Below are 23,111 nucleotides of genomic sequence, written 5' to 3' on the forward strand. Positions count from 1 at the left end.
TTTAAGGAGTGGACCAGAGGATAGGAGCTCTGTCTCTCTTGACCTCTCAAGTAAATAAAGTTTTTTTAAAATATACTTTACAAAGGTTTTTTAAGGTAAAAAAAAAAAGCCAAAAACATTTATTTGAAAGGCAGAGCTTGAGAGGAAGTGGGCAGGAAGAAAGAATACGAATCTTCCATCTACTGGTTCACTCATTAAATGGCTGCAACAGCCAGGGCTGGGCTAGGCTGAAGCCAGATGCCAGGAACTACAACTGGTTCTCCTACACGGGAGGCAGGCCCAAGAACTTGGGCCATCCTCCGCTGCTTTCCCGGGCACATTAGCAGGGAGCTGCATTGGAAGCAGAGGAGCTGGGACTCGAACCAGTGCTCCAATATGGGAAACAGCATCATAAGTGGTTGTGGCTCCCACAAAGACATTTTTAAGAAGAGACGAGAAAATGCTAAGAGTTCATCTGGTTTTCCTGTGTAACTCAGCTAACTAACACACCTGATACACCTGCCTTTGGTTCCCACGCCCAATGCCAAGCCCTCTTTTTCCAAAGTTCCATTTATGAGACCCCTCCACACAGAGGCAGCCACAGGGGAGAAGGCTCTTATCTGCCAAGTTGTGTAGATATTTCAGAGTCACTGCAATTTTATTTCATGACTCAAACTTGAGACTCAAGACAACAGGCCACAGACTATTTCAGGGAACTTGCCAAGAGCTGGCCCAGGTCCCTCACATGCCAGTTATCCCTGTGACGTAAGGAAAAGTAAGGGGATTCCAGCAAGACAGTAGAGCCAGGATAAACATTTAAATTCCTTCAGATTGAAGTTGGATCCTGAAGATGTCTGCCTGCATGGACGTAGGCAGGACACGGCACATGCACCGTCAGTAACTGCCACCCAGGCAACAGTGGCTCCCAACATCCACGTCTCTTTTTATTGTTCACACACCAAGACGAATGGTTGGACTGGACATTAATTCTCCAGAAACGTCCATGCAGGAAATACCAGTCCCATCACTCACTGACAAAGCCTGAACTCTCTTCTTCATTCCCAGCAGCTAACTTTGGAGGCAAGAAGCTCCTCGGGGACTATTCACTGCCTCCTGGCCTTTCCAGTGAGCCTGCTTCCCATCCTGTGCATTACACTGGGGAGGGCCTGGCTGTGCCCACGGCACGTGAAACGGCACATGGTACAACTGATTTTCCCAAGGCCTCGAAGACAGTGACGGAGTCTGACCTGGAAGAGGGCAGCACAGTGAATGAGAGAACTGCGGAGGAGGGTGGATGATGCCACGGGGGGTTTACTAGATCCTCTGCCCAGAACCTCGGAGAAAACTTGCTAAAACACAAATTCCTGACCTCGTTTTCCAAACTGAATTGACATTCTGGCAGTGGGATCAGAGAATCTCCATTTTTAAAAAAACAATCAGAGCCATGCAGTTGTAACAATCACAACTGTGAGTGTAAAGGGTTTTAAACATATAACAAGGACTCCCTGTGTTTAACAAGCTCCCCTGGGGATCTTGATGCTTGTGATCCCTGCTCTGTGGATCGGAGGCTCAGGTTTCCCAGGTCAGAGGCAGGGCCACACTCCGTGCTGGCCACTCCTTGGTCTGTGACCTTCACGGCCTCCTCTCCACTACTCCCAGCCCACCACTGACACTCGACCCTCCTAACAGACCAGAGCACTTCTCGGCTTCCTGCTTTGCGCCTGTTATCAGAGTCTGGAAGCTTCTGTTCCTCCTGGCCCTGCTCTCCCTGTCTCATTCCTAGTACTCTCCAAGGCTACTATGCACCCCAGGTACCATCACAGACACAGCCTCAGAAATCAAACCGTAATTGATTTTGGTTCCTGGCTCCTTCAATGACCTGGGGCAAGACAGCCTCTGTCTCCATTTGTAAAACAGGGAGGTGGGGCTCTGCACGGTGCTCAACGTGTGCTTGCCAGATTCAGCTTCAGTGTTCTTAACTCCCTCTTCTCTCTACCAGACTATGAGCTTGTACACTGTAACCTGGAGCGTGGTCTGGACTGTAATCCTTGGCAGGGATTTGAGACAGTGGGGGGTGGAAGGGTAGGACAGTCCCTCTTCATGCAAAGCACTAGGACACAGAACAAGGGCCTGGTGTGGATACCCAAGGCTGCAAAAGGAATCCCTAACCCCATGCAGCCCTCAACTCTTACCTGCCCAACATTGAAGGTCAGTGTGATGGCATAAAAGAAGTTTGAGTTGGCACTTCCTGCATAAATCCACAGGTGCCACAGGACAGGGAAGAGCAGGGAGCAGACGATAATGATGCAGGTGAGGACAAAGATGTTTCGCAGGACTGCAAAGACAGACGGTCACAGTTAGCCCAGTGCTCTCTGGAGCATCCTTTCCTTGCTGAGATGGCCCTGCAGTTAAAAGGGGCCCGAGGAAAGCTGTGTGCACCTCAGAGGCAGAGCTCCCCAGAGGCACCACAGGGCCAGGAGACAAATCTCAGACCCCTGAGTCAGTGGTTCCCCATGCGCACAGCCAGTGGGAACGCCTGGATTTGGATTCTTTCCTCTAACTGTGGGCTGGGTTGGCCCAAGATCTGCTATGGTTGGCAATGCCCCGAGTGTCTCTGGTCACAGCAAACAGGGCACTTCAGGAAGGTACTGCCTCCCTCCCCAAAATCCGAGAGTGTCCAAGAGCAACTCTTCCCTTTCCCCAAGCAGGGCGATCTGGCCATGCTGGATCCTGAGTGGGAAGTGCAGCACGAATCACGGAGCTGAGTCCCATGGTGCCACAGTCCCGTCCTCCTCAATGAGTGTTTCAGGTCCCCGTCTTGTTCTTCAAATGTCCCTCTCTTCCCTAGATGATGATTTGAAAATCTTTTTGACACTCTCCCCTCTGACACCACTGTTGTGTTCCCAGAGGTGGTAGTGCTTCCTGAGGCCCAGGAGTGGCCCAGACAGCAGGTGGAGTTTGGATGGGCAGGCAGCATGCTGGCAGGGCGCGGACTTGGCCTCAGAGAGACTGTGGTGAGAAGTCCTGCTCGTCACTTACTAGCAAGTTTCTCTAGGACTCAGCTTCCTCATCTCTAAAATGCGTATTTAACAGCAGTGTTATGTGGAGTAAGCGATGTGTGACAGGCACATATATATAAAGGTACTCCAACAAGTTTGTGGAAAATATAATTAAAAGGTAAGTTTATTTTGGTGCAAAAAATTCTGAATAAAATGGATTTTCAGAGTGGGAGATGGGATGGTTGCGGGTGGGAGGGAGGTTATGGGGGGAAAAGCTGCTATACTTCAAAAGTTGCACTTTGGAATTTTATATTTATTAAATAAAAGTTGAAAAGAAAAAACAAAACAAAAAAAAAAAACAAGAAAAACTTAATGTAAATGTATGTTATGAAAAACTACAGATTTTGGGGGCTGGCGCTGTGGCACAGAGGGTTAACGCCCTGGCCTGAAGCACCGGCATCCGATATGGGTGCTGGTTCTAGTCCTGGCTGCTTCTCTTCCCATCCAGCTCTCTGCTATGGCCTGGGAAAGCAGAAGATGGCCCAAGTCCTTGGGCCCCTGCACCCACGTGGGAGACCCGGAAGAAGCTCCTGGCTCCTGGCTCCTGGCTCCTGGCTTTGGATCAGCACAGCTCCGGCCACTGGGGCCAATTGGGGAGTGAACCATCAGATGGAAGCCCGTCCTCTCTCTGCCTCTCTTCTCTCTGTGTAACTCTGACTTTCGAATAAATAAATTTTAAAAAATCTTAAAAAAAAGAAAAACTACAGATTTCAAACATTTTGCACCATTTTCTACAAACTTTTATTTATTATATTTTTAATTACTTTATTTGAAAGTCAGTTACAGAGAGAGAGAGAGAGAGAGAGAGAGAGAGAGAGAGAGAATCTTCCACCCGTAGGTTCACTCCCCAAATGGCCCCAACAACCGGGACTGAGGTAAGCTGGAGCCACAGCCTGGAACTCTATCCGGGTCTCCCACATGGGTGGCAGGGAAACAAACACTTGGGCCATCTTCTGCTGCTTTCCCAGGCCATTAGCTGGGAGCTGGCTTGGAAGTGGAGCTGCTGGGTATTCATGTACCGGTACTCACGTGGGATGCCAGCATTGCAGGCGGCAGCTTTACCCGCTATGCCACAATGCCGGACCCATGAGAAGGTTTTTTTTTTTTTTTTTTTTTTTTTTTTACAGGCAGAGTGGATAGTGAGAGAGAGAGACAGAGAGAAAGGTCTTCCTTTTGCCATTGGTTTACCCTCCAATGGCCGCTGCTGGCGCATTGTGCTGATCCAAAGCCAGGAGCCAGGTGCTTCTCCTGGTCTCCCATGCGGGTGCAGGGCCCAAGCACTTGGGCCATCCTCCACTGCCTTCCCGGGCCACAGCAGAGAGCTGGCCTGGAAGAGGGGCAACCGGGATAGAATCCGGCACCCCAACTGGGACTAGAACCCGGTGTGCCGGCGCCGCAAGGCGGAGGATTAGCCTGTTAAGCCACGGCGCTGGCCAGAAGTATTTTTTTTTAAAGATTTTATTTATTTGAGAGGTGGAGTTACAGGCAGTGAGAGGGAAAGACAGAGAGAAAGGTCTTCCTTCCGTTGGTTCACTTCCCAGATTGCTGTTACGGCCAGAGCTGTGCCAATCCAAATCCAGTATCCAGGAGCTTCTTCCCGGTCTCCCACGTGGGTGCAGGGGCCCAAGGACTTGGGCCATCTTCTACTGCTTTCCCAGGCCATAGCAGAGAGCTGGATTGGAAGAAGGGCAGCCATGACTAGAACTGGTGCCCATATAGGATGCCGGCGCCGCAGGCAGAGGATTAACCTACTGTGCCACGGCACCGGCCCCGAGAAGTATTGTTGTTATTACAGTTATTGCTATTATTATGATTATTTTTCTAAAGATTCATTCATTTGAAAGGCAGAGTTATAGAGAGGCAGAGGCAGGGAGAGAGAGAGAGAAGTCTTCCATCTGCCAGTCCACTCCCCAGATGGCCATGACAGCTGCAACAAGCCAGAAGCTTGGAACTTCTTCCAGGTCTCCCACGCAGGTGCCGGGGCCCTATCTTCCACTGCTTTCTCAGGCCAGAGCAGAGAACTGGATTGGAAGTAGAGCAGCCAGGATTCAAACGGGTGTCCATATCGGATGCCAGCACTGCAGGCAGCGACTTTACCTGCTACACCACAGCGCCAGCCCCTATTTTTGTATTAAACAATGTTACAAGGAGAACAAATTTGTTTGTTACTCCTTCACTCTATCATCATTATTTACATTTCTCTGTGGTTCCTTCTGATCCTCTAGAAATTATTTTGCTGAAAATATATACTATTCCTAAACTAAAACTCTGGTGGCCTGATAGTCGAGGCGGCTCTGTGCTCTGTGGAGATTTCAGACGGGGGGACAGGGACAGGGTGAAGGAAGGAGACGAGTACAGAGATGGGGGAGGCTCACATACAGCTTCTGGGCTGCAGAGATACATTCCCATGTGCTCAGAGGAATCGTCAGCAACATCCAGTTGGCTTCTGGCCTGTGGTGACCTTTGCAGGAATAGGGAGCTGCTGCTCTCTCTAGCTGGCTGAGAGGCCAGCAGATGAAGGCTGGATGCCAGGGCAGATGGAGCTGGGGACCCAGGGCACAGTACAGCTTGTTCCAGGCACCAGGAGGCGTCAGAGATGACCAGGGCCCAGTGAGACGAAAGCATTTACCCTTCATCAGACTTGCTAGCCCAGATGAAATCAGGTCCTTCCCACAGTCGCTGGGTAGCTTATCCCACACTTCCAGCAAGTCACTTTCCCTCTCTGAGCCTCAAGCATTCAGAAATAAAATTTTGCTTGAAAAATTGAGACCCACCAGGAGGAGCACAGAAGACATTCTGGGATTCCCAAAGGTCATAGTGATGTTTCTTTCTTTCTCTCTTTTTTTCCCTTAAAATTTATTTATTTACTTGAAGGGCAGAGTTAGAGAGAGAGAGAGAGACAGACAGACAGAGAAAGAAAGAGACAGAGACAGACAGAGAGAAACATATAGGGAGAGACACAGAGAGAGATCTTCTATCTGCTGGTTCAACCCGAAATGGCTACAACGACCAGGGCTGGGCCAGGCTGAATCCAGGAGCTGCTTCCAGGTCTCCCACGTGGGTGCAGGGACCCAAGCACTTGGGCCATCCTCCGCTGCTTTACAAAGCACAGTAGCAGGGAGCTGGATCAGAAGTAGAGCAGCCAGGACTTGAACTGGTACCCATATGGGATGGCTACATTACAGGCTGTGGCTTAACCCACTGCGCCACAGTGTTAGCCAAAGATGTTCCCTTCTTAAATTAAATGCCAGGTAATGTGAATTTACTAAACTATTAGCCTTCATCTGTAATTTGCATTTTCAGCAATTTTCTTTTATCTAAATAATAGTTAATAAAAACAAAACACCACACAGAGAGCACTTTGATGGCTGCTCTTTCAGCTAGATAGCTGTAGGCTGGCTGGCATTGGCTCTACCAGCAGGCTGCTCCCTAACACCACAATTGTGTGTCTGGGTGACTCATCCTGGCACCAAGCTCCAGAGAGTCCAGCGTCTTGGGCCTACGCTCAGGGCAGGGTCATGTCTCTCTTCCACCTTACTGACCAGAACAGGAAAACAGAAAGGTAAATATGGAAGCAGCTAATAGCACTGACAACTAGTGTTTAAACTGAATTCCTACCCACATTAAACAAATTCATTCTAGGCTTACAAATTTCTCAAAGTCTCCACAGATGTCCCACAGATCAGGGCTGAAGATACTTCTGGCTGAGTGTAATAATCACCTTGTCAAGCCCCAAGCAGGTACTCTAAGCGTGCAGATGCCCTGCTACCCGACGTGCTGAGCCTGAAGACTGCCTGCCCCACAGCCTGCAGGGACATCCACTACATCACCCAGGTCTGGAAACTCCATCCTTCTTCTTTGTGCCTCATGACGCCAGAGGGCATAAAATAGCTTATTTCAAGTTTTGAAAAATATGTTTATTCAAATTACTTTGGCTACCAAGCCTAAAACTTTGATCATGGGATTATGCAGGAAGCTTGCTGAATTATTACTACTGATGATAACTGCTGTGCTATTTTCCTAATTCTTTCTCAAATTTAAAACGCCCATTAACGACACTCTCTTCATTTAACAGATGAAAAAAATCAAAGGCTCAGAAAGGTTAAATGATTTGCCTGTGAGCATGCAGCAAGAAATAGGAAAGCTAGGATTCAGACCCGTCAGTCTGTAGACCGTGTTCCACAGTCCAGAATCAAAGATACTAACTGAGGGAGAATGCCCGTGTGGGATTGACAGCCAAGAAATAAACATTCCAGTTTTGGGAAAAGAGAGCAATGTCCCCCAAGACCCACCCTGTCACAAACTTGGGCACATCTATATGATTTGGTGGCCTAGTCACTCTGCCAGTGGGCACAAAGTTGACTCTGAGCTCACTGGACTGGGTGATTCTTGTCTGGGCAATGCAGATGTCACAGGCAGAAGACATTGCTTCCTGCTCCCAATCAGGCCAGACTAGTCCCTGTCCCACCAAGCTGTCACCTGCGGCAGCAGCACGCTTGGTCTGCCCACTGGGCTGTTTACCTGCACTCAGAGGCTGCCTGCTACAGGCAAGTTTTTTGTTGGCAGCTGGCCAGTTTCACTTCCTGGTTGACACCCAGACAACCCCAAAACAACAACAAAGACTGACTTCCTCTTAAAGTCTGAACCCTCTGAGTTCACTCTCAACGCCTACTCTGCACCCACAGCCGGCAAGGAAAGATAACAGCTCCCCTCCCTGTTCTATGGTGGACAATCAGGCGGTGCTGGACGCTGATGTTAATGTTTAAAAACATTAAAAACCCCTGCCCCAAACATCTGCTGAATTTTGTGTCTCAGGTTCGATCCTGGGTGCTGGGGACACAGAGGTGAGGAGTCATTATATAAGCTGACCTTAGGAGAACCCCAAAACACTGAAAAGAACCATCACAGAGGACTAAGGGTCCACTGATGGAAGCAGGGGGAGTTGTGGGGGCACAGAAAGGTCAGCACTGAGACACCTCCTGAGGAGGGACGGGGAGAGCGAGAGGGGCTTCACAAAGGCAGGAAATCTAGTGCTGTCCATCTGTCTTCCAGGAACCCTTGGTGCAGCAGGGTCTACAGTTGCGCTATCCAATATGGAAGTTAAGACACACACGGCCCCTTAAATTTAAATTTAAAATTCAGTTTCTCAGTCACACTAATGGCTACTCTGTTGAACTACACAGGTAAGTGTCAGTTCCATCATCCCAGAAAGCCCAGACTGCATGAGGTAGAAGCTCACAGATCTGCATTCCAATCTCAGCTCTTCCACTTACCAGTCTTGAGCAGGTGTCTACCTTTTTGCACCTCCAATTTCCCATGAGGATACTTACGTCAAAGGCTGGTGTAAAGATAAAATAGCTAATGGATGTAACATTCTTTGAGTCACAGTGGCCAGTTACACAGCAAATGTTCAGTAAGTAGCAGTTATTTTTTATTATCATCACTGGTCCTGGGGGAAAGATGCTGTGCCTCATGCCTCTGCCCCTCCCCTGGCACTATCAACACAGCCAATGCCCAGGAAATGTCGATGAGGTCCACTTTTCTCTGGCTGTTTCATTCAGGGGCCAGGCTGGCACAAGTCTGCCACTGGTGGGGAAATGCAGGGGTACTCACATCTGTAGAGATGGTTCCACACAGGGAAGAAGGCCATGTAGAGGGCTACATCCCCCACAGTCGGGTAGGACTTAAAGATGGCGATGATAGCAATCTGGATGAACATGAAGAAGATGGGGTGCTCCCTAGGGTGTGGGGGGTAGACAGACAGAGGTCAGCAACCAGACCTACTCCAGACACTCTTGACCCCCACTCCTTGAACCAAAAATACACCCCATTGGACCAGGCAGGGTCTGGCTCTGCTACACAGAAGGCATAGGCCAGGCCAGAGGCAGTGAGAAGGGCCAGCTCTGTAAACTCCAGAGAAACAGTCCCAAGTGATATTTCCCATCAACACCCCCCCCCCCCCCAGCTATGAGGAAGAAAACAAATGAAGTCAGCCTTTTTTATGAGGGGACTTAAATGATAGCTTGCTGGGGTAATTAGAAAGCCTCCCTTGCCTGAGGCCCCTATGACAACTGGGCCCAGAGCAGGAAGGGCCTCCTAGCCAATGCTTTTCCTTTGGATAATATGGCCAGTGGAGTCTGCTGGCCCTGAGTACCCAAAAAAAACTGAGGGCTACACAGAGATTTTCAGCATTTAGGACTGGAACTGGAATTATCATGATCTTAAACTATGGTTTTAAACCAGTCATAAGTCATAGCAATGGCTACCATCTACTGCCACCCTCTTCTGCATCACCTCACATGAACTTCACAGTATCCCAGCCTCCTCTAAGCAGGTAATGCTTCACCACACCTCACAGAGGTGCAAACTAAGGTCCTGAGCCGGCTGAGCTCGTAAGCAGTGGCATGGTAGCCGAGCCCCTGGCTACCACCCACACTGCTCTCTTGAGTGCTTAACATGCTTCCAGTGCCAGGGAGGGACCAGGTGGGCGTGGTTAATGAGCTCAGTCTCAGTACTCCTCTGAGAGCTGATCAAGCACTAAAGGGAAGCTAACAGGAAGAGGCCAGACCACGTCCTCAGTGTCACCTGAACACAGTGCTTGGGTGCTCAGCTTATAAAGGTTTTCAAAGATGAAGCTTCTCTGAGGCTACAATAATGGAACCACTTCTGGATGCTACAGAAGTGCTGGCTCTCAGGAGCATGGTGAGGCACAGGGGGATGAGCAGGGATTCAGAACGGAGCCAGACAAACCAGGGCTGACTTCCAGCTCCACTGCTTACTAGCTGTACGGCTCTGGGGAAATGCTTCCACCTCTCTAAGGCTGTGGGTTAGGTGTAATCACTTTTCAGAGAGAGAGAATGAGGCTGGGGCAGGGCAGACTCAACATGTGTTAGGTCTCTCATTGAAGAAGCAAGCTCCACAGAGAATCTCCTTTTTAGGGAAACCAGAAGATTAAACAGAACTCTTGAGTCCCTTGGATGAACTGACATTGGGCTGCTGACAGAGGACATCCAATCAGATCCACTTAAAAAAAAATGTGATGGAGATAGTGGCAATCTGGACAAACATGAGGAAGACAGGGTACTCTCTGACTCTCTGGGGTAGGGCAGGGGAGACAGAGATCAATACAACCCCTGCTCTTGTCCAAAACAGTGAGTGGGTTTCAGCACCTCAGAGTGAGGCCAGGGGGAAATTCCAGGGCTGCAAATCACCCTGCCTGCAGCCTGCACTGCCTAGGACTCCCCACTGCTGGCTCTGGCCACAGGCACCCCAAGGTGGTTGAAGGCAGGAGCTCTTGAGCTAAAGTGCAGAACACCTGACAGCAGGGTTTAAAGGGCAGCTGTAAGGTCACAGGAGGTTCAGGGTCCACAAATAAGCAGCAGCCGGTCCCACCACTTACTTTAGTTTGATGGCTAAGGGGATGGTGTAGAAGAAAACGTTGATCTGAAACACACACACAAAGAAGAGGCTGAAGTGCTCAAACATCTCTGCAAAGAAGTACCAGAACAGACCAATGTTTGGGGTGAGATCTGGAACAGAAAGTCTGGAATTAAGAAAAAAAAAAGGGAGAGAAAAAAAGAGAGCAAAGTTATAAAGGGTCTGTTTTTTTTATTTTAAAGATTTATTTATTTTATATTTGAAAGGCAGAGTTACAGAGAGGCAGAGGTAGAGAGGTAGAGAGGTAGAGAGAGAGAGAGGTCTTCTGTCCGCTGCTGCACTCCCCAAATGGCCACAATGGCCAGAGCTGCACTGATCCAAAGCCAGGCGCTTCTTCTGGGTCTCCCACGCGGGTGCAGGGGCCCAAACACTTGGGCCATCCTCCACTGCTTTCCCAGGCCATAGCAGAGAGCTGGATCGGAAGTGAAGCAGCTGGGAGTCGAACCTGCACTCATATGGGATGCCGGTGCTGCAGGCGGCGGCTTTTCCCACTATGCCACAGTGCTGGCCCCTAAAGGGTCTGTTTTGTCATGTTTTCTCCTGAAGACTTTAACTGCTGGGCAGCCAAGGACGACTTTCTCTTTACAGAGAGCAGGCTGTGAAGGGCTCTCCAGGTTCCCCGGATGAAGGTAATTAATAAACACACAAGGCAGGGAATGATAACATAACAAATATTAGCTAAGCCAAACAAATCTAAAATGAAGCAGGAATTCACCTGAGAAATAAGAGACCAGTTCCCCTCTATTGCTGAACAGTTTTAAATCAGGAGATATCCAGTACTGTAACAAAGGAGGAATGGGGTTTTAAGTTAACACTCTTGAGTATTTCAAGACCTGCCTAGAAGAACAAGTTCAAAGATCTCATGTACCTCCCCACAGCAGGAACCAGAGGACTGAGTGCCTGAGGCTGCTGCAGTGAGATTTCTGGGACTCCAGGACACCCTGGCAGGTTCTGGCCAGGATTCACAGGGTCTCCAGACCCCTTTTGAAAAGTTAGGGTGTAACTGGGAAACTTATGTTAAACCAAAGACTGCTAAAATTTTGACTCTTTTAAAAACACGGAGTTTAAATTGGTCTCAATTCACAATTTAAAAGGAAAATGACTGGGGCATGGAGAGGGAGAGACATGCCACGGCTCACAGATTTCCCTGACCAAGGCTTCTACTCCGGGTAGGTCTTTGCCTCTGGCTGTGAAATGAGGTCAAGGACAGAATGTGGGGGCCCAGCAGAAAGCCAGGAAAAGCTCTTCACCAGGCATCACAAATTCCCACCCAAGGCACAGCGCAGAGAACTGCAAGTGACTCATTGCCATGCTCAGCCAGTATCTAACACACGTCGGCAGCATGGAATCCCAAATGGGGATTTTGCCACCCCAGAACCCTTCCTTCCTCTGACAGGTTTAAATGTCTGACACCATGGCTGTGAGCTTAAGGCTTGGGCAGTGCCCAGCTCCTCAGTCTCCACAGAGTGGCACATGGAAACGTTTGTGAAATTCATGAATATACACTCAGGTAAGCCTGTAGCTCTGCAAACCCATTTGGATTTTATCTAAAGGATGACATACTGCAGGAGGCTTCACGTTAAAACTGTCAGGACCGGGGCCGGTGCTGTGGGTAGTGGGTAAAGCCACCGCCTGCAGTGCTGGCATCCCACATGGATGCTATTTTCAGTCCCAGCTGCTCCACTTCTGATCCAGCTCTCTGCTGTGGCCTAGGAAAGCAGTAGAAGATGGCCCAAGTCCTTGGGCCCCTGCACCCACGTGGGAGACCCAGAAGCTACTCCTGGCTCCTGGCTTCAGATCGGCGCAGCTCTGGCTATTGTGGCCAACTGGGGAGTGAAGCAGCAGATGGGAGTCCTCCCTCTCTCTGTCTCTCTGTCTCTCTGCCTCTCTGTAACTTTGCCTTTCACATAAAATAAATAAATCTTAAAAAGAACTGTCAGGACCCCCTTGCAGTACAGGAATATATCTCCCAATCAGAGATTGGCAGTTGGTTTGAATGTTCCTCAAGAGGGCTCCTTAATCCCTCTGATCAACGGTGTGCACTGACAGTGGTCCTTAAACTGAGTTCTCTGGACCAGCAGGATCAACAGCACCTGAAAACTTCAGAAATGAAAATTCTTGGTCCCTACTCTAGACCTACTTAGTCAGAACCTCTGAGGCAGGTCTAGCAGTCTGGGTTTTATCAAGTCCTGTGGCTGATTCCGATGTACCTCGGAGTTTCAAGTCCATGGTTATACATGTTCCTTGTGGTTACTGTGTCTCTGATTCCAGCTGGAGCTATGAAAACCAAATTAGTGTCCACAGTTTCTAATGAGGTCATAACTTACATGAAGCCGTAGACTGCGGGAATGAAATCCCAGGAGCTGAGAAGGAAGAAGGAGAGGCAAACGATTACCACTAGGCTTCCCACATACATCATGGCATACTCCCACAAGAAGATCCAGAAGGCCTTGCTCTTCACGTTCACAGGTGTGTACTGGCGCTAGGAGAGAAGGCAAAATGATACATTTAGGGACACTGAAGGTATTATCAGTTTAAACCTAAAGATCTTTCCTGCAAAACCATGCCATGATGCACAGGCTAACAATTTTGCCATGGTCTTTCAATAAATAAAAAGGATATAAATGTTTAAAAAAGGAGCATCCTCTGACCTCAGACTTGGTAACACCATTTCTGTGTATGTATCCTGAGAACATGTTGCATGAGAAAAAAATGAAACATATTCATTGCACCACTGTTTAGAGTATCAAAAAAAGTCTTCAAAAGGGAGACAAATAAATTATGGCATAATGGCATAATGATACACTACTTAGCTGGTTAAATAAACAGTACAGATACCAACATGGATAGACCTAAAAACTATGAAGTTATAATAGAAAGTTGCTGAATAAGCCATATAAACATTTATATACTATTTTGAGATTATATTCAACAAATGCTATGTATCCTTCACAGATATATCTACAGGTATCTATATGACTTCATCTACATTTTTTAAATATGACAAATACAAATATGAAACTGCATGGCAAAAATCTTAGTATCTGTTTACTCTGGATAGCATGCATTTGGCTATATAACATTAAAATTTAGAACTTGCTCTGTTTCTGATCCAGCTCTCTGCTAATGTACCTGAAAAAGCAGTGGATGGAGCCGGCGCCGTGGCTTAACAGGCTAATCCTCCGCCTTGCGGCGCCGGCACACCGGGTTCTAGTCCCGGTCGGGGCACCGATCCTGTCCCAGTTGCTCCTCTTCCAGGCCAGCTCTCTGCTGTGGCCAGGGAGTGCAGTGGAGGATGGCCCAAGTGCTTGGGCCCTGCATCCCATGGGAGACCAGGAGAAGTACCTGGCTCCTGCCATCAGAACAGCGCGGTGCACCGGCAGCAGCGCGCCTACCGTGGCGGCCATTGGAGGGTGAACCAACGGCAAAAAGGAAGACCTTTCTCTCTGTCTCCCTCTACTATCCACGCTGCCTGTCAAAAATAAATAAATAAATAAATAAATAAATAAATAAATAAAGCAAGCAAGCAAGCAGTGGATGATGGTCCAAGTACTTGGGGCCCTGTCACCCACATGGAAGACCCAGATGGGGTTCCTGGCTCCTGGCCTCAGCCTGGACCAGCTCTGGCCATTGCTGCCATTTGGGGAGTGAATCAGCAGATGGAAGATGGAAATATGGATATTTCTGTCTGTCTCTCTCTCCCCCTCTTCCCTTCAAATAAATAAACAAATCATTTTGTTTTAAAGATTTATTTGAATCACAGAATCGGGGCGGGGGGGAGGGAGAGAGGGAGAGAGCGAGACAGATAGATAGATCTTCCATCCACTGGTTCACTCCCCAAACGGCCACAACGACCAGGTTGGGCCAGGCCGAAACAAGGAGCCAGGAGCTTCTTCTGGGTCTCCCATGAGGGTGCAGGGGCCCAGTTACTTGGGCTAGCCTCCACTGCTTTTCCAGGCTCCTTAGAAAGCAGGTGGGGCTGGCGCCGCGGGTCACTAGGCTAATTCTCCACCTTGCGGCGCCGGCACACCGGGTTCTAGTCCCAGTCAGGGTGCCGGATTCTGTCCCGGTTGCCCCTCTTCCAGGCCAGCTCTCTGCTATGGCCCGGGAGTGCAGTGGAGGATGGCCCAGGTGCTTGGGCCCTGCACCCGCATGGGAGACCAGGAGAAGTACCTGGCTCCTGCCTTCGGATTAGCGTGGTGCGCTAGCCGCAGTGCGCCGGCCGCAGCAGCCATTGGAGGGTGAACCAACGGCAAAGGAAGACCTTTATCTCTGTCTCTCTGTCTCTCTCACTGTCCACTCTGCCTGTCAAAAAAAAAAAAAAGCAGGTGGATTGGAAGCAGAGCAGGCAGGACTCAAACTGGCGCCCATATGGGATGCGGGAGTAGCAAGCTTTACCTGCTACTCCACAGTACCAGCCCCAATAAATAAATCTTAAAGAATTTGAACAAATCATAATCAACTAAAATAGAAAAAACTTTATAAATAAAAACCTTATTTTTTAAAGATTTATTTATTTGAAAGAAAAAGTTACATAGAGAGAGGAGAAGCAGAGAGAGAGAGAGAGAGAGAGAGAGAGTCTTCCATCCGATAGTTCACTCCCCAATTTGCTACAACAGCTGAAGCTGTGCCGATCTGAAGCCAGGAGCCTCTTCCGGGTCTCCCATGCGAGTGCAGGGGCCCAAGGACTTGGGCCATCTTCTACTGTTGTCCCAGGACACAGCAGAGAGCTGGATCGGAAGTGGAGCAGCCGGGACTAGAACCGGCACCCATATAGGATGCTGGCACTTCAGGCCAAGGCATTAACCCGCTGCACTACAGCACCAGCCCCACATTAACTCTTTTTTTTTTTTTTTTTTTAAAGGGGAAGGGTTTATTGGGGGAAACCTGACAGACCGGAGGGAAAGGGCAAAGGGGCAAAGAAGATGGAGAAGAAGAGCTTAAGAGATCGAGAGAGAGAGAGCTCACATTAACTTTTTTTTTTTTTTTTTTTTTTGACAGGCAGAGTGGATAGTGAGAGAGAGAGACAGAGAGAAAGGTCTTCCTTTTTGCCGTTGGTTCACCCTCCAATGGCCGCTGCGGCCGGCGCATCGCGCTGATCCGAAGCCAAGAGCCAGGTGCTTCTCCTGGTCTCCCATGCGGGTGCAAGGCCCAAGCACTTGGGCCATCCTCCACTGCCTTCCCGGGCCACAGCAGAGAGCTGGCCTGGAAGAGGGGCAACCAGGACAGAATCCAGCGCCCTGACCAGGACTAGAACCCGGTGTGCTGGCGCCGCAAGGCGGAGGATTAGCCTATTGAGCCGCAGCGCCAGTCGACATTAACTCTTTATAGCAGATATTATAAGCTTGATACCAAAACCACGTAACAAAAATGCTAAATGAAATTTATCTAATATCACTATTCAGCAACACATGCAGGAGGTCATGATGAAGTTGGATTATATCAGGCTGGGATTATTTCAAGAATTCAAGGTTAGTTTAAAACAAGAAAAACTATCACTATAAAGAAAGTGGAGCTGCTGTTGTGGCACAGCAGGCTAAGCCATTGCCTATGATGCCAGCATCCCAAATAGGTGCAGGTTCGAGACCCGGCTGATCCACTTCTGATCTAGCTCCCTGCTAATGCACCTAGGTGGTGCACCTAGTCCTTGGGCCCCTGCACCCATGTGGGAGACCCAGAAGCTTCTGGCTCCTGGCTTTGGCCTGGTCCAGCTCCAGCTGTTGTGGTCCTCTGGGGAGTGAACCAGCAGATGGAAGATCTCTGCCTCTCTCTGCTCCCCCCCCACCCCCATAAGTCTGCCTTTCAAATAAATTTTAAAAAACCTCAAAAATAAAACCAATATAAAGAAATCATACTAGTAATTTGATATGTGCAGAAAAGAAATGCAATAATTATTTATGATGAAAATAACTAAGGGGCACTGTTGTGCCACAGCAGGTTAAGCCACTGCTTGCGGCGCCAGCATTCCATATGAGTACCAGTTTGAGTCCGGACATTCCTCTTCTGATCCAGTTCCTTGTTAAGTATATGGGTCCCTGCCACCCAGGGAGAAGACACAGATGGAGTTCTAGGCTCCTGGCCCAACCTCAGCCAATACAGCCATTTGGGGAGTGAACTAGCAAATGGAAGACCTTTTTCTCTCTGTCTCTCCCTCTAACTCTGCCTTTCAAATAAATAAAATATTAAAAAAAAAAAAAAGAGAGAGAGAGAGAACTCAAAAGAATTCAACCAAGTGGCAGGATATAACATTAATTTACAAATATGTACAAATAAGAGTACATAAGGGTACGGAAAAACACAACTAATATAACAGGGAAGATTAAAAGTTAGAATTATTATTATTATTTTTTTTTGACAGGCAGAGTGGACAGTGAGAAAGAGAGACAGAGAGAAAGGTCTTCCTTTTGCCGTTGGTTCACCCTCCAATGGCTGCCGCAGTAGGCGCGCTTGTGGCCGGCGCACCGCGCTGATCCGATGGCAGGAGCCAGGTGCTTCTCCTGGTCTCCCATGGGGTGCAGGGCCCAAGCACTTGGGCCATCCTCCACTGCACTCCCTGGCCACAGCAGAGAGCTGGCCTGGAAGAGGGGCAACCGGGACAGGATCAGTGCCCCGACCGGGACTAGAACCCAGTGTGCCGGCGCCGCAAGGCGGAGGATTAGCCTAGTGAGCCGCGGCGCCGGCCACTATTATTATTATTATTTTTTTTTTTTGACAGGCAGAGTGGATAGTGAGAGAGAGAGACAGAGAGAAAGGTCTTCCTTTGCCATTGGTTCTCCCTCCAATGGCCGCTGCGGCCAGCGCGCTGTGGCCGGCGCACCACGCTGATCCAAAGGCAGGAGCCAGGTGCTTCTCCTGGTCTCCCTGGTCTCCCATGGGGTGCAGGGCCCAAGCACCTGGGCAATCCTCCACTGCAGTCCTGGGCCATAGCAGAGAGCTGGCCTGGAAGAGGGGCAACCAAGACAGCATCCAGCGCCCCAACTGGGACTAGAACCTGGTGTGCCAGCGCCGCAAGGCGGAGGATTAGCCTGTTGAGCCACGTCGCCGGCCCAAAAGTTAGAATTAAATTTAACAGGGCTGGTGCCATAGTGCAGTGGCTGAAGCTGCTGTGCTAGTTCAAGTCCTGGCTACTCTACTTCTAATCCCTGTTAATGTGCCTGGGAGGGCAGCAGAGGATGGTCAACAGATTGGTTCCCCGCACCCAGATGGGGGACCTGGAGGAAGCTCCCAACTCCTGGCTTCAAACCGTCCCAGCTCCAGCTGTTGCGGTCACTTAGGAAGCAAACTAGCAGGTGGAAGATCTCTGTTTCTCCCCCTCTAACCCTGTCTTTCAAATAAATAAATAAAATTTCTTAAAAAGTAAAAATTAAACATGAAAAGTGTAAACCATTATATAAGAAAAGTGTTAATACACTCCGAAAAACAAGAATGTAGACTAGAACAACATCTCCTATTCTTGTTCAGGATTCAACATTATAAAGATGTCTGTTCTTCCAGAGTTAATTTTTAAATTCAGTGCAATAATGTGAATACAATGAAACTGCCAACAATCCATTTCATGGTGTTATACGAGATACCGGCCTTCATATACAAAAACAAATATGCAAGAAGAGCTAAGAAAACACTAAGGAAAAATTATGAAGGGGAGACTAGCCCTACCAGACATTAAAATATATTATAGAACCTCTATAATTAAAATAGTACATTAATAGGCAAGTAGACTATAACAAAATGGGAAGCCCAGCATTGACTACATATCACATATATACATTAAACCCACACACATATATATAAACCCATAAACATACAATTTATTATATACAAAGGTAGCATATCACTGGCATAAAGAAGGATTTTTAAAAATATTTATTTATGTAGTTGAAAGGCAGAACAAGAGAAACAGATTTTCCATCCACTGATTCACTCTCTAAACGGCCTCAACAGCTAGAGGGTTGGGTCAGGCCAAGGCCAGTTGTCAGGAATACCACCTGGGTGTCCCAAGTAGGTGACAGGGGCCCATACACCTGGGCTACCCTCTGCTGCCTTCCCAAAGCATTAGAAAGCAGCAGGATTGGAAATGGTACAGCCAGGACTCTAATCAGTACTCCAATATCAGATGCAGGATTAGCAAGTGGACGCCTATGCCATAATGCCAGTCCCAAATCAATGGTGCCAGTACAACTAGTCACTGTTTGGAAAAGATAAAATTAGACCTATATCTCATACCATTCACAAGAATAAACTCCAAATGAATTAGGGATCTAAATACTTTTAAAAATGAAACCAGGGGCGGTGCCATGGCTCACTTGGTTAATCCTCCACCTGTGGTGCCAGCATCCTATGTGGGCACCGGGTTCTGGTCCTGGCTGCTCCTCTTCCAGTCCAGCTCTCTGCTGTGGCCCGGGAAGGCAGTGGAGGATGGCACAAGTGCTTGGGTCCCTGCTCCTGCATGGGAGACCAGGAGGAAGCACCTGGCTCCTGGCTTCAGATCGGTGTAGTTCCGGCTGTAGTGGCCATTTGGGGGGCGAACCAATGGAAGGAAGACCTTTCTCTCTGCCTCTCTCTCTCTCTCTCTCACTGTATAATTCTATCTGTCTAAAAAAAATAAAAAATAAAAAATTGAAAGAAAGAAACCAAGGGTAGGCACCGTGGTACAGAGGGTTGAGCTGCCACTTGAGAGGCCCACTCCTCATATTAGAGTGCCTAGGTTCAAGTCCCCACCTCAGCTTTCTATTCAGCTGGCTCCTGGCTTCGGCCTGGCCCAGCATCAACGGCTGCAAGCATTTGAGAAGTGAATCAACAGGTGAAGGGTATCTCTCTCTCTCTATTGATTTGCCTTTCAAATAAATAAAAATAAACAATTTTTAAAAAGTAAAATGAAACCATAAGGTATGAGAAAAAAAATGTTGGATTCACCATTAGAGGTCAGCACTGTGGCTCAGAGGGTTAAAGAAGAAGCCTGCTCCACTTTCAGTCCAGCTCTCTGCTTATGCAGCTGGGAAAGCAGCAGCAGATGGCCCAGGTCCTTGGGCCCCTGCACTCACGTGGAAGACCTAGAAGAAACTCCTGACTCCTGGCTTTGGCCTGACTGAGCGCTGGTCATTGAGGCCATTTGGAGAGTGAACCAGCGGATGGAAGAACTCTCTCTCCCCCTCTCTCTGTAACTCTGTCTCTCAAATATATCTTTAAGATTGATCTATTTATTTGAAAAGCAGTGATACAGAGAGAGGAGGAGAGAGAGAGAAGAAGGGGTGGGGGGATTTCTTCCATCCACTGGTTCACTCCCCAGATGGCCACAACAGCTGGGGTTGGGTCAGGCTGAGGCCAGGAGCCAGAAGCTTCTTGCAGGTCTCCCATGTAGGTGCAGAAGCCCAAGTTTGTGGGCCACCTTCTGCTGCTTTCTCAGGCACATTAGTAGGGAGCTGGATCAGAAGTAGAACTGCCAGGACTTGAACCAGAGTCCATATGGGATGCTGGCACTGGACAGAAGCTTAGCACACTACAGCACCGGCCCCATAAATGAATTTTTTTTAAGATTTATTAATTTATTTGAAAGGCAGAGTTACAGAGGGAGGGAGAGAGAAGGAGAGGGAGGGAGAGGGAGGGAGAGAGAGGGAGAGGTCTTCTATCCTCTGGTTCACTTCTCAAATGGCTGCAATGACTGGAGATGGGCCCATCTGAAGCCAGGAGTCTCTCCTGGGTCTCCCACATGGGCAGAAGGGCCCAAGCACTTGGACCATCTTCCACTGCTTTCCCAGGCCATAAACAGAGAGCTGAATTGGAAGTGGAACAGCTGGACATGAACTGGTATCCACATGGGATGCTGGCACCGCAGGTAGAGGCTTAACCTACTATGCCACAGCACCAGCCCCCAATAAATAAATCTTTAAAAAAAAATACTAGGGGCCAGTGTTATGGTGTAGCATGTAAAGCCGCCATCTGCAATGCCAACACCACATATGGATGCCAGTTTGGGTCCTGGCTGCTCAAATAAATAAATCTTAAAAAAAAAAAAAAATCAGAGGCAACAAAAGACTGAAGAAATTTGAAATTTGCACACACACAATAACTCACATGACAGAAACACCATATGCAAAATGAGAATATATGTATAAAAACATGTACATGAATGTTCACAGCAGCATTAATCATAATAGCCAGGGATGGTAGTTTGGCCTCAGGGTTAAGATGCCTATTCTCATACTGAAGAGCCTTGGTTAGATACCCAGCTCCAGCTCATAATTGCACCTTCCTGAAATGTGGACCCTGGGAGGAAGTGGTGACACCCTAAGAAACTGTGCTCCTACCACTCAAATGAGACCTGGATTGCATTTCTGGCTCCCGGCTTCAGCCTGGCCATTATAGACATTGGGGAAGTGAACCAATGCATGAAAGCTCTCTGCCTCTCAAATTAAAAAAAAATAAAAATGTTTTAAAATTTGATAGCAAAAAAAACACACACACACACACACACAAAAAACACAACAAACCAATTGTCTATCAACTAGTGAATGTATACATAAAATATGGTATATCAATACAATGGCATAGTAATCAGCAATAAATGGAATGAAAGAGCATGCATTTGGTCCAGCATTTAAGACACGGGTTGGGATGCGTTACAGCCCACACAGGAGAGCCTGGGTTCGAGTCCCAGCTCTGACTTCTGATTCCAGATTCCTGCTAATACAGATTCTGAGTTCCTGCCACCCCCATGGGAGACCTCAGCTGAGTATCTGGTTTTGGCTTCAGTCCAACCCAGCTCTGGCCAAGGAATCTAGAGTGAGCCAGTGGATGGGAGCTCCCTTTCCATTCTTCTCTTTCTCTCAAAATACATAAAGCAAGCAAGCAGCGGGTACTAATAATACATGCTATACTATACATGAATGAACCCTGGAAATACACCAAATAAAGACACCCTCCACCCCGACTCTACTCTTCCTGCATCTTTGTCTTTCAAATAAATAAATCTTAAAAATAAATAGGGGCCGGTGCTGTGGCATAGCAGGTAAAGCCACCACCTCCAGTGCCAGCATCCCATATGGGCGCCAGTTCAAGTCCCAGCTGCTCCCCTTCCAATCCAGCTTCCTGTTGATGTGCCTGAGAAAGCAGTAGAAGATGACTGCAATTGGCAGAGCTGAACTGATCCAAAGCTAGGAGCCAGGAACTTCCTCCAGGTCTCCCACGTGGGTACAAGGGCCCAAGGACTTGGGCCGTCTTCTACTGCTTTTCCAGGCCATAGTAGAGAGCTGGTTCAAAACTGGAGCAGCTGGGACTTGAACTGGTGCCCATATGGGATGCCAGAGCTGCAGGTTGGGGCTTTAACCCACTACGCCATAGTGCTGGCCCCCCACAGTAGTTTTAATTTTATTTCACACTCCCTTAACATACTCCCAAATAAACAAACAATGAAGATCAACTAGAATGTGGGCAGAATCCCTAATGAATATAAACACTAAAACTAATCTTACTATATTACAAATCAGTAATATAACTACACATAAGGGCCTCATAAGAGAAGAAAAGAGCTAATCTAAATAACTATAGAAAGTAGAAACTTAGAATACTACAAGGCCAAAGACAAAAGAATTATATATAAATGTTCTAATCAAGTCAGTGTACCTATTTCCTTTTAAAATATTGATTTACTTATTTATTTGAAAGATAGAGAAGGCCGGCGCCGTGGCTTAACAGGCTAATCCTCCGCCTTGCGGCGCCGGCACACCGGGTTCTAGTCCCGGTTGGGGTGCCGGATTCTATCCCGGTTGCCCCTCTTCCAGGCCAGCTCTCTGCTATGGCCCGGGAAGGCAGTGGAGGATGGCCCAAGTGCTTGGGCCCTGCACCCGCATGGGAGACCAGGAGAAGCACCTGGCTCCTGGCTTCGGATCAGCGAGATGCGCCGGCCGCAGCGGCCATTGGAGGGTGAACCAACAGCAAAAAGGAAGACCTTTCTCTCTGTCTCTCTCTCTCACTATCCACTCTGCCTGTTAAAAAAAAAAAAAAAAAAAAAAAAAAAAAGAAAGAGAAGCACCTAGAGCCAGTGAGACCAGAAGGTATGTACAGCAAGTTCCCAAGAACTGGTTCACTCCAAATGCCTGCAACAGCCCAAGCAAGAAGCTGAGAATTTAACCCATAGGTGGCAGGAACCAAAATTCTCAAGCCATCACCACTGTCTCTCCAAGGTTTGCCATTAGTAGGAAGCTGGAGTCAGGAGCCAAAGCTGGGGGTTATATTCCAGTGTGGGATGTGGGAGTCTGAACTGCCAAGCAAAATGTCTACTCCAATAAATGTACCTCTTGCAGGGATATTTTTCACAGTAATTCTGAAAGTACCTTATATGTATACTAAAAATGAACAAATAAGCAATATGTTGCAGATAATGAAATCTTTCTTGCTCTTAGAGAAAGAAGTTAATAAGTAAGGAAAAAGAAGAGACTAAATTCCAGGTGGTACCTCGGAATTACAGGTGTCATTATAAACAGAGAGGAATATAACGAAACAGTTGTGAGGACAGGAGTTTGGCCTAGCAGCGAAGATACCACTTGGGTTCTCCGCATTACATATCAGAATACCTGGGTTGGAGTCCTGGCTCTGCCAGCACATGGGAACTCACTCTCTGCCTCAGAAATAAAATAAGAA

At 48.0% G+C, this 23,111-nt stretch overlaps 1 protein-coding gene across 1 annotated transcript in view; it reads right to left on the reverse strand.

Moving 5' to 3' along the window:
• Nucleotides 1-23,111, reverse strand: part of PIGU (phosphatidylinositol glycan anchor biosynthesis class U) — a 120,026-nt gene that overhangs the window by 12,125 nt on the left and 84,790 nt on the right. The window contains exons 8-11 of the mRNA XM_062204063.1: nucleotides 12,803-12,957; nucleotides 10,438-10,581; nucleotides 8,652-8,776; nucleotides 2,172-2,314 (exon numbers count right to left, since the gene is read on the reverse strand). Of these exons, the coding sequence (XP_062060047.1) occupies nucleotides 2,172-2,314; nucleotides 8,652-8,776; nucleotides 10,438-10,581; nucleotides 12,803-12,957 (567 nt within the window). The remainder of the gene's footprint in view (nucleotides 1-2,171; nucleotides 2,315-8,651; nucleotides 8,777-10,437; nucleotides 10,582-12,802; nucleotides 12,958-23,111) is intronic.

Source organism: Lepus europaeus, chromosome 10 (assembly GCF_033115175.1).
Source record: "Lepus europaeus isolate LE1 chromosome 10, mLepTim1.pri, whole genome shotgun sequence".
Lineage (NCBI taxonomy): Eukaryota > Metazoa > Chordata > Mammalia > Lagomorpha > Leporidae > Lepus > Lepus europaeus.